An 18,547-nucleotide genomic window follows, 5' to 3' on the forward strand; every position below is an offset into this window, starting at 1 on the left:
AGGTGGATGAATGACAATAGTAATGGAAAATACATATTTATGGACTTTTACAGGGACTGATTATTAATTTAGTAGAGCTTAATGGACTCTCAATTTTGTAGATTGTCTTCAGCCCTGTTAAAGAATTGTTTTTTTGATTCTTACATCAGAAGTTTCAAAAGCTTTTTTTCCCCTATGCCTTGTAATACCTATTAAATTGTCACAGGATTATGTTTGTTTAGACATATATAAAAGTTTATTTGTTTGGCAAGTAGCATTCAGATTTTTTAAAGCCTATTCCTGTGAGAAAAGCCTGTGGATGTGAAATGAGCCAATAGTAAAACCCAGGCAGTTGGCAATGAGAGAGTGTTTATGGGTTACTTTGGTACTATCATAAAACCCATCGACCTGACTAGTGAGGACTTCCTTCCAACCGGGCAACATATTTCCAAGCATAACCATTTTTCCAACAAACCTCAAGTTAGTGCATTCTCAAGGTCAGATTGCATTCAACTTGACCCTAAAGTTCTAACAAGACAGCCCAACCACTTTTAACTCTAGCCAGGACAGAGAATGGACAAGACAAAACTCAGCATAGCAGAGCTGCCCAAAAGAGAAACCGTCTCTGCATGGAGCAGAAAGCATCCTGGGAATATCTTTGGGATCTGGGCTCCTCAGCCCACAATTCCAGGTAATGAAGTATCTTTTAGATAGTCAGGTCAGTTTCCAGACCAAACTAATAAAATCTGTAGGTCTAAGTCTAGAAACAATCTTGTTCTGAGGATGTAAGTGCTTTTGATAGTGATAGTGAAGGTTGCTAAGTCGTGTTCGACTCTTTACAGTCCCATGGACTCTGCCCATGCGGATTCTCCAGGCAAGAATACTGGAGTGGGTTGCCATGCCCTCCTCCAGGGGTTCTTCTCAACCCAGGGATCGAACCCAGGTCTCCTGCATTGCAGGTGGATTCTTTACTGTTTGAGTCACCAGGGTTTTTGATAGATTAAACTTAAATGGATGTTGGAATACATGGGGAACACTGGAGCTAAGAGCTGCAACTTCAGTATTTGGTCCCATTAGAATGTCTCTCACAACTGCCTGGAGGAAGTGGGAACATTCTCTCCAGGACAGTTGAGCTGAGAAAGGGCTATACATCCAATGACGAGGAGAAGGACTCAATGCTCCAGGACAGAGGTCAGCAAACTATTGTCATTCCTCTAGTGTTCCCCTGGACCCGGGAATTGTATTTTTAAAATATGCAGCCATAAAGAAGAGAAGTTTTTTTCTCCTAGGACTAGAACATTTTATAGGTTACTTTTCAAGTCTTAACCTTGTGCTATTATGACATCATTGAAACTGAGTCAGGGTGAAGTCAAGACATTTAAATGGAAATATTTATTTCCTTAAAAATATAGCTTAACTTTCGCTCTCCAACTTTGAGAAGGACCATCAGGAGGATGGAGGAGAAGATGACATGACCACTCTCACTAGGGCCTGTCATGAAGCATCCTTGGTACTGTCCAGTTCATGAAACCTCACATCCCTTTTTCCACTCAGACAGGTCTCTGCCCTCACAGTTCTTCTTCCAGCCTTGCCTGGGGAGGAGAGGGAAGAAGGAACAACAGAGCAAAGTGTGACACCCCAAATGCTCTGAGGCTCAAAAACCATAGACAAGTAACCCACTTAACCAGCAGTGCCCAGCGTTTAGTGTCATTTGTTTCTGGTCCTGATCCAAGTCCTGATCTAAAGACTCCATCTTTTTTGCCTTAAGACTTCCCTCTCCCTGGTTTTCTCCTAGTCTATATGAGCCTCAGCAACAAGCGAACAACTTTTATAAGGATGGGGCATTTAGTTAAACATCCACATCTCTTAAAATTTGGGTTCTGCAAGTGAGTGACCCAATCAGCAACGTTCACAAGAAAACACAGCCGCAGAGAGCCAGTGGGCACTGGCTAAGCCATAGCTCACACACAACCTGGGGAAGTTTCCTGTCAATTTCTCATGTAACCGACATGGTTATTTTCCTCTCACTGCCACTGACTTCCCGAATCTTATCCAAATTTAGAGCAAGCTCGAGCTTTTTCTTCTGGTGTATTGTCTTCACTGATGCTCTCCAGTTCACATGAGAAAACAGCCCTCTCTTCATTGTTTGGAACATCTTGATATGAAAAGCAATTGCAAATAATTCTGACTCCCTAACCCTCTACTCCCCATACTAATCCCATGTTCACTGCATACCCACACAGCAATGGAGGATGACATAGATGAAGTCAAGTGGAAATTGCTGGACCACTCTGCAGAGGGGAACTTGTTCCCATCTCCTGCAGCTTTGATGAACACACACACAAAGGGTTTCACCCATGTCAGCTTGTCTCCCAAGGAAAGACTCTTACCAGTAGTTCATGCCATCCGTTTCTTTAACAATTTTCTTGGCACAGATAATTGCATCCGTGAGGTCATCAGTCATCAAGGCTGTAAGAGAGAGCAGTAGAGGGTTAGCTGAGAATTTGCTGTTGGAGGAGGGGAAGCCCAAATCAGATTTTCTTCACTTTTCTCACTGCATTTTGGAGCAAGAGGGTTGGAAGAACTATGAGCTGTCTCCTTTTTTTTGTTGTTGTTCCACTTCTTCACAAAGAAAAGATTGTTTTTGTTTCTAGGCTATCCACATCTTGAAGTTTAGGACTCTTTGACAGAGGAATAGACCAGCCCTGAAAGGCTTTTGGAAGTGTGTTTAGGGAAAACACAATAGGAAAAAAAAATTTTTTTTTGGAAATGTGTTTAGGTAAAACACAATAGGAAAATGTTTCTGTCCTAAAGAAACATAAAAGCTGGACAGGACAGTAGTGTTTTCTTTACTCATGTTAATTTGGCATGTAAGATCTCCTTATAGGTAATGATTAAACTTCCATTTATTGTAGCTTTCTGTTTTGTGCATTAAACTTTTTTTTATACCCAAAGTATTTTTCACATGAAGAAAACTTTAAGCTTTATGTGAAACCTTTGCCTTTATTACTTTTTCTATGGCTTTCAGACATAACAAATCTTTCAACTGAAACTGTATTAATTCATATCACTTCACCAGAAGTGACCTCAAAATCCTTCTCAACACGAATATGACAGGAAAAGGCAAATAAACAAAAAAGCCCAACGTCATTTCTGTTTCAGGTTGCGTTCTCCAGAAGTATATGTGGAGGTGAGTTTGGGGTGCAAGGTGTTTTTGTTAGGGATCCACACCTGTAGAAGAATGGGTGGAAGCAGCAGTGGGCAGGGGAGACTGTAGCTGCGATCTGCAGAGGATGTTCTGCTAGACCTGCACACAGAGAGCAAGGCTCCCACTGGGGGTGAAGCGGGTTGCTAGTCTGGAGACGCCGTGCACAGGTCGGTGGGAAGGGTGGGTGCTGCAGGCCCAGGCTGTGCAATTCATGGAGAGTGTCTGTCAACGTCCCACTGTGTTCTACCATTTTGTTGTCCAAGTGAGATGTTTTGCAAATACCAAAAAACAAACAACAACAAGTTGCATGGAAGCGTGAATTTCTTTAGGAAAATATATTAAAGGGGTAGGGGGCGGGGGAATAAAGAACCTGGCTCTGGGCTAAAATGTGGAAACACAGTGAAATCACCACAGTGGGGCAGCAAAGGGGCAGAAATGAGCCCAGGGAGCACGTATGTACAAGGACCTGAGCCAACAGTGGCTTCTGCTCAGTGTTCAAATAGACAATTCTGTTTAGTCACACATGGATAAGGAGAGGGTTCTGTTGAATATCAAACATCATTCAAGAGAATCTTTTATTCTCCCCCATCCAACAACAGAAAACAGCAACAATCTACATGAAAAAGAACCAATTCTATTTGGTGGAGTTCTGCAAAACCCCAAAATTTACATCTCCTTGTCCTTTCTGAAGTAGCAACAGCCAACTCAGATACCAGGCTGGTAGGAGAAACAGAGATTAATATAGGTGGGCTATACTAGGTATAGAAGGCAATGACTGCTTCCTTAAAGTCTATTTTAATAAGGACTAAGTTATTGGAGGGAAACAAAAATGGCTATTATATTATTATATGCATGTGTGTGTGTATACATAGATATATTTATATCTCTATATAAAAAATACTATGTCCAAATAATTTGGGGAAGGTTGACAGTAATTTGAGGCACATGGTCTGGTCTGGGATTGAGAGGAGGACTAGCTTCAGTAGATGGGCATGAAGTGCGTGTATTTTGTACACACATGAGATGCCACCTACGTTGCACACACACCCCAATGCTAGCTTGTTTCCAGGTTTCCATGACGAATAGCCCTACTTCTGTAATCCATGGGACAGAATGACATTGTCCCTAATTATAGCCTCTCTGGCCTGAGGCTGGGGGAAGACAGTCATGGAGGGTGATTAGGATATAAAACCAACATCCTGTTTTCTATTTTAAAGCTTTCCCTAAAAATCCCAAGCTCTTTTTATGAGAAAACAGATATGACTGATCCTTCACCTCTAACTATAAGCCATCTAACATTTTAATTTCTGAGAATCCACTGTTGTCTTGCAAATAAATATAAATTTAGCCCACATTTCAATATTGTTCATTGGACAATATTCAGTTAGTAAACTGCACATAAAGTCAAGCTTGGCCATGATGCACTAGAGATTTTCTCTCCTACTGTAACAGCTAGACAGCTAGACAATAGGGAATGAATGCAGAATCTTTGAGGGATAGAAACCAGATGAGGTGAGCCTTGGGATTGCTGTGACTTTCTGCCCAGAGGCACTTTCCAGACCACAAAGGTAGAATCCAGGCAGGCTATGGCAATGTAAGTAGAGATCAGAGGCCAAGACAGTTGGAATTTGTGGAGAGGGGACCCTGTGAGGAAGGAGCCACCCAGGACTGTGCCAGAACTCTGCAGAGAGAGACCTCTGAGTCTTTGACTGAAAAACTCCATGAGAGTAAGCAGAAAACTGCTACCAGGAACCTCAGCAATTGCAGGGCTCACGTGGGGAATCGTGATCTGTTACTGGCCAGAGGAGAGAGATTTTGCTGAGCCCTTGTTTATTCAAGAGATGCTATAGATAAATACCTTGATAGTAAGGCTGCACGAGCCCTCCCATAAAGACTGCTCTAGAATGTACCGGACCAGAATTAACTACTTGCCAAGATGAACTTCAATAATCCTTAAAGGAACACAGCATAATCCAGACACTCAACAATGTAATATACACGCAGTCTAGTATCCAGTAAAAAATTGATCAAATGTACAAAAAGGTATAAAAACATAATTCACAGCCAGAAGAAAGACCTAGAAATGACAGAGATGATTGAATTAGATAAGAAATTTAAAACAGTGCTTATAAATATGTTTATTGATAAAAAGGACTTATAGGAAAACATCAATCAAATGAAAGAAATAATATAATTACCTGGCATTGAAAAAATACAATATCTGAAATGAAACATTCAGTTGCTGAATTTAATAGATCAGGCACTGCACAAAAATGATCAGAGATCTTGAACATAAAATGATTGAAAATAAAACACAGAAAGGGAAAAGGTCTGAAAAAAAAGAAGAGTCTCGGTGACCAATGCAAATACAAAAATGATCTAGGATATGTGTTATTAGACTCTTAGAAGGAGAACGTTTAAACATTATTCACTCAGGGATCCAAAATTTTAGTGAATATCAAGCAAAATAAACATGAGAAAATAGGCATTTGTGATCAAATTGCTAGATATTGTTGATGAAGAAATTGTAAAAGGGGATGGAGAAAAAGGACATGATACACATAGGGAACTCAAGTGAGAAAATCACTGATTTCTCATAATAAACAAGTCAAGCAGAAGATAATGGACATATTTAGTAAACTGGGAGAAAAATATGTCAGCTTGAAAGTGAAAGTGAAGTCGCTCAGTTGTGTCCATGGACTGAAGCCTACCAGGCTCCTCCGTCTATGGGATTTTCCAGGCAATAATACTGGAATGGGGTGTCATTTCCTTCTCCATCTGTCAGCTTAGAGTTTTATATATGTAGAAAATATCTCTTATAGAAGAAAATGCAATATAGACATTTTCAGACACAAAAAAGCAGGAAGATGCTTCCTAGAAGAATTCTACTCCAGGAAATTGTTCAAGGATGTTCTTTAGGCTGAAAGGAAATAGTCCTTAACTGTGTGTCCAAACGAAGGCACCAAAGGTATAGAGAATGTTGTAATTGGTAAATGTGTGTGTGCTCAGTCGTATCTGACTCTTGTGACCCCATGGACTGCGGCATGCCAGGATCCTCTGTTCATGGAATTTTCCAGGCAAGAATGCTGGAGTGGGTTACCATTTCCTTCTCCAGGGCATCTTCCCAACCCAGGGATAGAATCTGAGCCTCTTGCATTGGCAGGTGGATTCTTTACCACTGAACCACCTGCTGCTGCTGCTAAGTCTCTTCAGTCCGCACAGTGTCCGACTCTGTGCGACCCCATAGACGGCAACCCACCAGCCTCCCCCGTCCCTGGGATTCTCCAGGCAAGAACACTGGAGTGGGTTGCCCCTTCCTTCTCCAATGCATGAAAGTGAAAAGTGAAAGTGAAGTCGCTCAGTCGTGTCTGACTCTTCACGACCCCATGGACTGGAGCCTACTGGGCTCCTCTGTCCATGGGATTTTCCAGGCAAGAGTACTGGAGTGGGGTGCCATTGCCTTCTCCGACTGAACCACCCGGAAAGCCCCAAATGATAAATATTATGGTAAATATAAAGAGATCCTTCTCGTCTGAACATTTTACTTAAAAGTTAGTCATTAAAAGCAAAAATAATAAAAAATTTACTGTGTCTATACATGTTGTGAGGTGTAGAGCATGCATGTAATGTATGTAGAAATGCATACATCACGCTTCCCTGGTGGCTCAATGGTAAAGAATCCGCCTGCCAATGCAAGAGACACGGGTTTAATCGCCGGTCTGGGAATACCCTACATACTTTGGAGTAACCAAGCGCATGTGCCACAGCTACTGAACCTGTGCTCCAGAGCCCGGGGACCACAACTTCTGAGCCCATGACTACAACTACTGAAGCCCATGCGCCCTAGAGCCCACGCTCCGAAACAAGAGAAGCCACCACAATGAGAAGCCTGAGCATAACTAGAGTAACCTCTGTTTGCTGCCACTAGAGAAAAAGACCACACAGCAACAAAGACCCAGCACAGCCAAAAATAAATAAATAAAATTATTTTTTAAAAGCATTGTGAAGTGTATAACATGTGGAAGTAAAAAGGATGACAACTTAGCACAGAAGACATGATGGGTAAAATTGAACCACAATAGTATAAAATTCTTATGCAGCAGATCCTTGAAAAACATTGGTTTGGATTTTTTTTTCAGTGAATATATTGGAAACATTTTTTTTGAGATTTGTGACAGTTTGAAAACACTTGTAAACCACATAGCCTAGAAATATCAAAAATTAATAGTTAGATATGTCATAAATGCATAAAATATATGTAGGCACTCAGTTTAGTTCAGTCGCTTAGTTGTGTCCAACTCTTTGTGACCCCATGGACTGCAGCACGCCTAGGCTTCCCTGTCCATCACCAACTTCCAGAGCTCACTCAGACTCATGTGCATTGAGTTGGTGATGCCATCCAAACATCTCATCCTCTGTTGTTCCCTTCTCTTGTGTAGGCACTAGTCTATCCTTAATAGGCACAAGGTGAGTGATTATTTAATATAAAACTAACAATGTGTAAGCTTCCCTGGGCTTCCCTAGTGGCTCAGACGATAAAGAATCTGCCTGCAGTGCTAGAGACCTGGGTTCAGTCCCTGGGTTGGGAAGATCCCCTGGGGAAGGGAACAGCTACCCACTCCAGTATCCTCGTCTGGAGAGTCCCATGGACAGAGAAGTCTGGAGAGCTACAGTCCCTGGGGTCACAAAGAGTCAGACACAACTGAGCAACTTTCACTTTAGCTCCCTTCCTGTTTTATAACTTTGCCTTCAGAGAATTAAATCACCGTACAGTATGTCTCTTTCTCTCATTTAAAAATGCAACAATGCTTCCAATACTTTATTATGAATATGACTGCAATACTGCATGCCATAAAAATTTTCTAACCATTCATTAGAGTATAGGCTGGGCTATTGTGAGGCAATTGTATTGATGGCACTAGGCAATCATAAAGTGATCATATTGTTGCTTCTTGGTTATTAATGCATGAATCATTATACCTATAAATATGAATTCCTTTTTCACATTATCTTTTCATTTTAGTAATGAAAAGATAGTAATAGATAGTCCAGTGTTAGTAATATATATAACATCTACAGTGTTTTGTATCATCTAAAATATCTAAAACAAAATTGATGTGGGTACTGACAGATAATTCATCTTACAAACAGGTGATATAAGCTTACAGAATCAATACATATGATAGAGTAAATGTATTTTCTCTTCCTTATCATTTTCTTTTTTTTTTTTTTTTTAATTTGGTGCCACCTAAGTGGGTTCCTGCTGCAAGGAATTTGAGGACATCCTCCTCCTTCATTTGCAGGACATCAAGGGCTCCGGACATTGTGAAAGCTTCCCTTTAAGTTACGACGGGAATTCAGGACAACGCCGTATGGACCCTTCTCTAGGCAGCGCCGAAAGGCATCATTTTCTTAATAATGTTTTTTTCTCTAACTTACTCTATTGTAAGAATACAGTATATAATACATATACAAAATATGTGTTAATCATCTGTTTATGCTGTTGGTAAGGGTTCTAGTCAATGGTAGGCTTTAGTAATACCTTGTTCAAGTGTCAACTTTATTATATGTGAAGTGGCATAATGTTATTTGGAGGTAGAAAGTGATGCATATTGTAAACCCTAGAAGATATGCTAAAAATAAAACAGAAATAAAGTTAATAAGGGCTTTCCTGGTGGCTCAGATGGTAGAGAATTAGTCTGCAATGCAGGAGACCCGAGTTTGATCCCTGGATTTGGAAGATCCCCTGGAGAAGGGAATGGCTACCCACACCAGAATTCTTGCCTGGGAAATTTCATGGACAGAGGGGCCTGGAGGGCTACAGTCCATGGGGTCGCAAAGAGTCAGACACAACTGAGAGACTAATTAAGCATGCACACATATACTTAAAAAGCCAGTGATAGAAATAAAATCAAATACTGGAAAATATTCACTTAATCCAAAAGTCAGGAAAAATAAACCAAGAGTAGATGGATAGATGGAACAAATAGGAAACAAATAACAACATGGTGGATTTTAAAGTAATCATATCAGCAATTACATTAAATATAAATAATCTAAATCAAAGTTCAGCACAAACTATGGCCCACAGACCCACCCTCCATTTTTGTACATAAAGTTTTATTAGAACACAATGATGCCTATTCATTTCTATACTGTCTGTGGCTGCTTTTGTGCTGTATGACAAGTTGAATAATTACGAAAGAGACTATATGGCTCACAAAACATAAATTATTTATTATCTATTCCTTTCATAAAAAGATCCCTGATCTAAACATTCCTGTGAAAAAGCAGAGATTGTTGGACAAGCTCTAAAAGCAGCATTCAATTATATGCTGTCTATAAGAAATTCATTCTAAATTAAATATACCAAAGATATTAATAATAGTTGTTTTCATTTTGCTGTATAATCTCTGCTTTCAACAAATTACTTTTATCTGGTTTTTGTTGTTGGTGATGGTCTCATTTTCTCATGCCAGTGACAGCCTATGAAGTCTAGTCATTGGCAGATTTCTAGTTAGCTGCACTTATTTAAGAGAAGGATGCTAAAAAAAAAAAAAAAAAAAATAGCTGATTAGGAATCCAGTAGAGAGGTGGGGATTTTCAACTGTGCATCTCACTGAGGGAGATCTAGCTAGTTTGTTCACTGGGAAGCCCCCACTCAGAATCTAGTTTTCCTTTTCCTCTGTCTGGATTCCCTAGACTAGGGTCTTCTCTTCTGGAAAGACTAGGCTGGCTGCCATCATTCAGGGATCAGAGTGGAGGGAGGTAACTGGAACTACAGGAACTTGACTCCCTCTTAGGATGGAGCTCTCACACTCAAAGGTTGGTGAGGTTCCTCAATGAGAGAATTTCTACCTATTCTGTCCAAGAGAGCTCCAGTAACTTGCCAGGGTTGGGAGGCACAGTCAATAGATGAATGGAATCAGGAGATGAGTCAGCTGCTGTTTAACTGACTTTCCAATTAATCATACCGTTTTTAGCCTGCCTTCAGCCCAGTTTCTGGAAGTAGCTGATGTTGCTGATTTCTGAGCTCTTTTGGGATCCTGTGGTTGCTTTTTGGCTTTCCCACGGTCAGCTTAGGATTCAGATTTCTCTAATTGCTAAATTAGTCACCATTAGTCCTCTCACTTTCAGCTTGGAACAATACTTACACATCCGACCACCATATTTAACTGGAAGACTCTAGTGGCAAGCTCATAGGGTATGCTAATGAGATTAACCAGGAAGGGGAGGGTTTTTAAAAGTCCTATCTGTAGAAAAGTGAAGGTATTAAATGTTTTAGTCTGGGAGATAAGATTTGGAGATGAGAAGTACCTCCTAATCATCATTTTCAAACATTTGATAAGTTGAAGGCAAAAGGAGAAGGGGGCAGCAGAAGATAAGATGGTTAGATAGCATCACCGACTCGATGGGCATGAATTTGAGCAAACTGCAGGAGATAGTGGAGGACAGAGGAAACTGGCATGCTACAGTCCATGGGGTCACAAAGAGTCGGACAAAACTAAGCAACTGAACAACAACAATGTATAAAACAGAGAAAATTGGTTTTTAATAAATCCAGAAGGAGAAACCAGCATTAATGGGAGAACACTATGAAGAGATGGATTTTGGCTCAACAAAAGAATGTTCTAAAATAAAGGCTGACCAAAAACTGAGTGGTTGGCCTCAGGAGGTAGTGAGCATTCCACAGTAAAGTAGGGGCAGGGACTACTAATTTATTAGGTAAATTAACACAGTGTGCGGTCATTCATACATTCACACTTGGTTACTGATTATCTTGTGCATGTCTACGAGAAATTAAAAATTTATTTCCTGCTCTTAAGGAATTTGCTGGAGAATATTTTATGGCTCCTTGTCTTCAGTCTTTTGACCTTCCCTCCATTGATTTAGTCAATGAATATTTCTTGAGCTCCAATGGCCAGGGAGCATTCTAGGCATTGAGAATGCATCAGTGATTGAACTAGAACTCCTGCCCTCATGGGGTTTGCATTCTACAGGTGAGCAAACAAGACCGTCATTTACTTTGCTTCATCCTTCTACTGCTGTCTCTTGCATGTTCTTCTCTATACTGCCAGCCATGACCATCATTCTGGTCTGTTTATTTCTCACCTCAACAATTGGAGGGGCAATTAAATTGTCTCTTCTTTAATCTCTCATATCCAGCTTGCATATTCATTTTTCTGAAGCAATGCCACTGACCCATTCTGATTTCCTAGTGTGGGCAGAAATCAGTGCACTCTCCTCAGCTTGGGTCCAAGGCCCTTCATGGTCAGGTAGTCATCAAACTTTCCAACCACATGTCCTGTTATATTTTATGCACGTTTTTGCTTTTTTGTTCTCCTTAACTGAAATAACACTTCTCTATCCTTGAATTTCCAAATCTTATCTATCTTCCAAATATTAAATAAAATATCATGATGTCTATAAAGCTTCCCATGACTTTATTAATAACATCTCTTTCCTCTGCAGCTCACACCTGTTTACAGTCATTTATATAACTTTGTATAAGCATTCTTAACACCAGAATTCATGTCTGAAGAGTCCTGCTATGCTCAATTCTATGCCCACATATATTTCCTGAGTGATTAAAGAGAAAGACTTAGAAATAAATTCTAGCATCATTTCTACTGTTGAAGAAGTGCTGTGTGAAGTGAATTTGTCTCATTCTGTATAAAGAAGCTTCAACTGCATCTTTTGAGTGGATTGCTTATGGAAAGCAGCTAGCAAACATCTTTCTCCTTCTTAACGAACATATTTAACCTCTCTATGCATGGAAGTGTAGTCAGGTCGTTTGTCCAGGCCCCTGTTTTTGTGCTGGATGGAATAAACCCTGGATGGAATAAACCATCTTTGGACAAGTTGACCACAAGGTTGTGAGTGCCACTTTGGGAAACTCTTGAATAATTTATAATAATTTATTTACAGACCCACTTGCACATCTGAACTTCCAAATTTTGGTTAAAGCAGAAGATGGGTAGATACTCCATGGTTAGCTTTCCTGTCTGTTCCTAAGGATGATATTTGCGGAATCAAAAGCCTACCTGAGCAGGCCACGTGACAGCGGTTTTTCTCTTGTAGCTTTGTACTTCTGCACCACGTGTCGCTGTTTATCTGAAAGATGCCATAGTCGGTGCTTCCGTCCTCCAGCTGGGTCTGAGCCGTGGTGTTGTAGTGGCTCTCATAGTAGGCCATGCAGATCCCTAGAGGGGAAAAAAAGCCAGGAGTGTCAATAAAAGAAATTCATCGTTTCCTCCTACCTGCTCTTAGGGGAGAGTTCCCTTACAGGTATTACACCGATGCTTTGCTCCCGACACACCCTGGGGAGTGTCAGGGCAGGTAGCACACCTGAGAGGCACAGGCTGGGCAGGGTGGCACACCTAGTCAGCAGCTGACCCTGGACCAGACTAAGTATCAGGTCTGCCCCTTGCAATGCCAGCAAGAGGGGCTGTTTTCTCCTTCCCTTGCTGATGTCAATCACACAGGACTCTGGGAGTGAGGACAGGAGGGGCAGGGAGGGGGAGGGAAGCTCTGGAGAGCAGTTGGGGAGGACATGTGAATAGCCAGCAGCCGTCGCTGGTGGGGCAGAGCAAGGACAGGCTGGAAGCCAAAAGAAGTGGATATGGGAGGGGCCTTTGACATCTCAAGGAAGAGTTAAAGGGCAGGAAGAGAACAGGAAGGGAGAAATCTCACAGTTTCCAAGGCTAAAGCCTCGGTAATTGTCCAGGCTGGCCCTCGAAAATATTTTTGCCAGTTTACATCGAGTGTAGACTTTGGGCTCAACGACTGTGACCAGGCAGCCCATCAGGGCCAAAATACCAGCAGCCTTCATCCTCAGGCCTGTTGAAGGCAGAACCTGTCAAAAATAAGAGACCACATCAGACAACCCTGCTTGATTCCCAAGAAAGTTTCTCGCCAACAAGAACTTCCAAATCTGCCAGCCTGAATGTGTCCTGTCACTTGTAAACACTGAGAACCAGCATCAGGGAAAACCCAAGTGCCAACAGTACATAGTACAGGGAAGGAATGATTGCAGGCTCTCTAAAACTTTCTACATGATTGTGCGTGTGTGTTCAGTTACTTCAGTCACGTCCAACTCTGTGACCCCATGGACGGTGGCCCACCAGGCTCCTCTGTCCAAGGGATTCTCCAGTCAAGAATACCGAAGTGGGTTGCCATGCCCTCTTCCAGGGGATCTTACCAACCCAGGGATCAAACCCGAGTCTCTAAGTTTCCTGCATTGGCAGGCAGATTCTTTACCACTAGTGACACCTAGGAAGCCATTCTACATGCTCAGTTCAGTTCAGTCGCTCAGTCGTGTCTGACTCTTTGCGACCCCATGAATCTCAGCACACCAGGCCTCCCTGTCCAACACCAACTCCGGGAGTTCACTCAAACTCATGTCCATCGAGTCAGTGATGCCATCCAGCCATCTCATCCTCTGTCGTCCCCTTCTCCTCCTGCCCCCAATCCCTCCCAGCATCAGAGCCTTTTCCAATGAGTCAACTCTTTGCATGAGGTGCCCAAAGTACTGGAGTTTCAGCTTTAGCATCATTCCCTCCAAAGAAATCCCAGGGCTGATCTCCTTCAGAATGGACTGGTTGGATCTCCTTGCAGTCCATGGGACTCTCAAGAGTCTTCTCCAACACCACAGTTCAAAAGCATCAATTCTTCGGCGCTCAGCCTTCTTCGCAGTCCAACTCTCACATTCTACGTGCTACTTTCTAGTAAATGCTAAGCTCCCGGGACCTGGCAAGGAAGGGAATCAACCTTCCTTTACTGATGTCCAGAAAGAATCCACAGAAGGTGACAAATTTCTCGGATTCCCCATTAACTCTATGACTAGAAATAACCAGAATACAATGAGGTAAGCATCACCTGTACACGTGGAATCAGACATCTCGGTTTCAACCAGAGATGGATATACATGGGTCTTCATAGACAACCTTAAGATTTATTGTTGGGAGTTTATTGAAGGGAGAAGAGTTTTTTAGAAGACAGGAAATGTTTTATTTTTTATCTTTATTTTTAAAAAACCTTTTAATTTTACATTGGAGTATAGCTGACTACCGGGCTTCCCTGGTGGCTCAGACAAAGAATCCACCTGCAATGTGGGAGACCTGGGTTTTATCTCTGGGTTGGGAAGATCCCCTGGAGGACGGCATGGCAACCCACTCCAGTATTCTTTCCTGGGGAATTTCATGGACAGAGGAGCCTGGCGGGCTACAGTCCATGGGGTCACAAAGAGTCAGACATGACTGAGCGACTAAGCACAGGGCAGCACATAGCTGATTAACAATATTGTGATAGTTTCAGGCGGACAGCAAAGGGACTCAGCAATACATATACATGTATCCATTCTGAAGGTAGAATATTTAGCACCTTATCTTTCCTCTTTTTTTTTTCCCATAACTCATTATCTCCTTTTTCTCTTGATACTTTTCCAAACATGGGAATGTTACTTCAAAAATATCAGTGTTATATTGCAAATGCAATATAGTATTTTTCTGGGTTCTTCCATCACTGTTTCATGGGTCCCCCAAAAAGCTTGGTGTCAATGGCAAGCAAGAAGGGGACAAATGACGATGAGTCAAAAGAGGAGAAAGTGCTGGTGGTGGGAGGACATAAAGGGACTCCCACCTAATCATTTGAAAAGTAAGTAGGATCAAAAAGTCCATGCCTTGCTGGCTACTGGTTTTCCAGAAGTGATTCTTCTTCCAGAGAAATTTGTCTTCCCCAAATAGGTCAACCTTGCTGAGATGAGGGTGGAGTGACATCTCTGGTAACTGCTCCTGATTCTGAACCTTACATTCATACATACTTCCATCCAGTATCATTTTCTAGACATTTCTAGAGTTGTTCATTTCTCCTCATGGAGCTAAGTTTCCCAGTTGAGAGGAGAGGCTAAGAACAAGGCTGAATATTCAGCAAGGCCAGAGAGGAATCATTATGGGGGCTTTAAGATAACTGACCAATAGGGTGACTACATGCCAGATGGGGTGTCTAGATACATACTGGTGAGTAGCAAGGGTCAGTAAAATAGGTCTGCTTTTTGTAAGTAAAGTTTTATTAGGATACAACCATACCCATCTAGTAATATATTGTATACGGCTGCTTTTTACAGTTGAGTATTGTGTTGGAAATTGTATAGACCATAAAGTCTAAAATATTCAGTATCTGGACCTTTATAGCAAAGCCCCCTGATGTATAGCAGGGAATTATACCCTAGCACTGCGCCAGGCACCGAGAGGGAGACCAACGAGGTATATGACACAGAGTTTACAAATCCAGTTGGTTTCTATCCCTTATCTTTAGACTCTCACTGGTCTCAAGCAAATCAAAATAAAACAAAAGCCCACAGCAGTGGTGGCCCCAAGTACGACATTCTACATCCTTCAAGCTGGGGGTTTCCATTGTTGATTCTTTGGGACAGATGGCTTCAACAGAGTGATTTTAGTCAGTCAGCCAGTTCAGTAGCTCAGTCGTGTCCAACTCTTTGTGACCCCATGAACCACAGCAGGCCAGGCCTCCCTGGCCATCACCAACTCCCAGAGTCTACCCAAACTCATGTCCATCAAGTCGGTGATGCCATTCAACCATCTCATCCTCTGTCATCCCCTTCTCCTCCTGCCTTCAATCTTTCCCAACATCAGGGTCTTTTCAGATGAGTCAGCTCTTCGCATCAGGTGGCCAAAATTTTGGAGTTTCAGCTTCAACATCAGTCCTTCCAATGAACATCCAGGACGGATTTCCTTTAGGATGGACTGGTTGGATCTCCTTGCAGTCCAAGGGACTCTCAAGAGTCTTCTGCAACACCACAGTTCAAAAACATCAATTCTTTGGCACTTAGCTTTATTTACAGTCCAACTCTCACATCCATACATGACCACTGGAAAAACCATAGTCTTGACTAGTCGGACCTTTGTTGGCAAAGAAATGTCTCTGCTTTTTAATATGCTGTCTAGGTTGGTCATAACTTTCCTTCCAAGGAGTAAGTGTCTTTTAATTTTATGGCTGCAATCACCATCTGCAGTGATTTTGGAGCCCAGAAAAATAAAGTCAGCCACTGTTTCCATTGTTTCCCCATCTATTTGCTATGAAGTGATAGGACCAGATGCCTTGATCTTTGTTTTCTGAATGTTGTGCTGTAAGCCAACTTTTTCACTCTCCTCTTTTACTTTCATCAAGAGGCTCTTTAGTTCTTCTTCACTTTCTGCCATAAGGGTGGTGTCATCTGCATATCTGAGGTTATTGATATTTCTCCCGGCAATCTTGATTCCAGCTTGTGCTTCATCCAGCCCGGAATTTCTCATGATGTACTCTGCATATAAGTTAAACAAGCAGGGTGACAATATACAGCCTTGACGTATTCCTTTTCCTATCTGGAACCAGTCTAGAGTGATTTCAGTTCAGTTCAGGTCAATCGCTGAGTCGTGTCTGACTCTTTGCGACCCCATGAATCGCAGCACACCAGGCCTCCCTTTCCATCACCAACTCCCGGAGTTCACTCAAATTCATGTCCATCGAGTTGGTGATGCCATCCAGCCATCTCATCCTCTGTCATCCCCTTCTCCTCCTGCCTCCAATCCCTCCCAGCATCAGAGCCTTTTCCAATGAGTCAACTCTTTGCATGAGGTGCCCAAAGTACTGGAGTTTCAGCTTTAGCATCACTCCTTCCAAAGAACACCCAAGACTGATCTCCTTTAGAATGGACTGGTTGGATCTCCTTGCAGTCCAAGGGACTCTCAAGAGGCTTCTCCAACACCACAGTTCAAAAGCTTCGATTCTTCGGCACTCAGCTTTCTTCACAGTCCAACTGTCAAATCCATACATGACTACTGGGAAAACCATAGCCTTGACTAGATGGACCTTTGTTGGCAAAGTAATGTCTCTGCTTTTCAATATGCTATCTAGGTTGGTCATAACTTTCCTTCCAAGGAGTAAGTGTCTTTTAATTTCATGGCTGCAATCACCATCTGCAGTGATTTTAGAGCACAGAAAAATAAAGTCAGCCACTGTTTCCACTGTTTCCCCATCTATTTCCCATGAAGTGATGGGACCAGATGCCATGATCTTAGTTTTCTGAATGTTGAGCTTTAAGCCAACTTTTTCACTCTCCTCTTTCACTTTCATCAAGGGGCTTTTTAGTTCCTCTTCACTTTCTGCCATAAGGGTGGTGTCATCTGCATATATGAGGTTATTGATATTTCTCCCGGCAATCTTGATTCCAGCTTGTGCTTCTTAGGTCTTATTAAAAGGGTACCTGCCCCAGAGACATGCCTCAGGTGATTCTGGAGGAGAAACACCATTCTACTTACCTAATCAGTGATTAGGAGCTCACACAAGCTTCCCGCATCCCACGAAGCCATTCTGATCCTGACCAGGCACAAGTGATCTTGGCCAAACGAAGGACCTTTCTGTAGAGCTTTAGAGAAAGAAGAATTCTTAGCTCTTTTGTTTCCAACTGTCAAGAGATTCTAGAATTCTATTTCTTGGGACTTATATGATAACTACATTTAGGGACAGGCAACTTCTTTTTCTTCTTCTTCTTCCTCACTTCTCAACTCCACTGAGGCCTCCCACCTGAATGAGAGCTTGTTTCTAAAATAACAGCCTCCAAACTTTATCATAAATCCCATCAGTAAAGAAAATTAATTGTGTTTCCCCTGTAGGTATACATTGAATTATAAACCATACTCAAGTCCTTCTGTACTAATATGTTGTATAAATTATAAGCACTACCAAACTAGAATTTTAAAAAGGATGTGACAGACATGAAATTAACATTCAAAAGTTGTATTAACAGTACAAAGTGTCTTTTCTCTAATTGAATTACTATTATTAATAAAATATTTTTAGTAAGATCAGAATGATTGAATGAGATTAATTACCTTTGAAAACTTTGGTTTAGTGCTCTGTGGATCAATAATTAAAGGGCTAGTTTTAAGATCCACTTATTTCCATTCTCAGATTTAAAGGATATTTGAAATTAATTCTCATTATGATATTCAGATCTAAGGAAAACAAGTTCTTGTTGGTTGCACACAATTATCATTACATTCTTTTCTTAAATTCTACATGCCAATTTATCAAAGGTTTTTGTTGAAATTTACCTAATAAATGTTTACTTTTCCAGTTATGAATCTTTGCTTTTGCAACTTAATTAAAAATGAAAATTTAATTAGAATAGAGTTTTCTAGTTTTAATAAAGGGCTCTGAAGCCTACTGGATTTTTTTTTTTTTTTTTGGACATTTTTGAAAAATGCTGGGAAATAATAAGATTTTAGAAGTGTGCAGATATAATACAATTTTTAATATCAAATCTCAAAATTCCAAAAGTGTAATTAGGATAGTGAAAAA

At 41.3% G+C, this 18,547-nt stretch overlaps 1 protein-coding gene across 1 annotated transcript; it reads right to left on the reverse strand.

The window, feature by feature from the left end:
• Nucleotides 1–1,343: 1,343 nt before the first annotated feature.
• LOC133259140 (lysozyme-like protein 1) lies at nucleotides 1,344–17,625 on the reverse strand. Its single transcript, XM_061436249.1, has 5 exons — nucleotides 17,506–17,625; nucleotides 12,881–13,043; nucleotides 12,232–12,390; nucleotides 2,370–2,448; nucleotides 1,344–1,571 (listed from the first exon to the last, which is right to left on the reverse strand). Exons 2-5 carry the CDS (start codon nucleotides 13,017–13,019, stop codon nucleotides 1,502–1,504), a joined length of 447 nt encoding a protein of 148 aa, XP_061292233.1. The 5' UTR covers nucleotides 13,020–13,043; nucleotides 17,506–17,625; the 3' UTR covers nucleotides 1,344–1,501.
• Nucleotides 17,626–18,547: the final 922 nt, after the last annotated feature.

This window comes from Bos javanicus, chromosome 13 (assembly GCF_032452875.1).
Source record: "Bos javanicus breed banteng chromosome 13, ARS-OSU_banteng_1.0, whole genome shotgun sequence".
Classification (NCBI taxonomy): domain Eukaryota; kingdom Metazoa; phylum Chordata; class Mammalia; order Artiodactyla; family Bovidae; genus Bos; species Bos javanicus.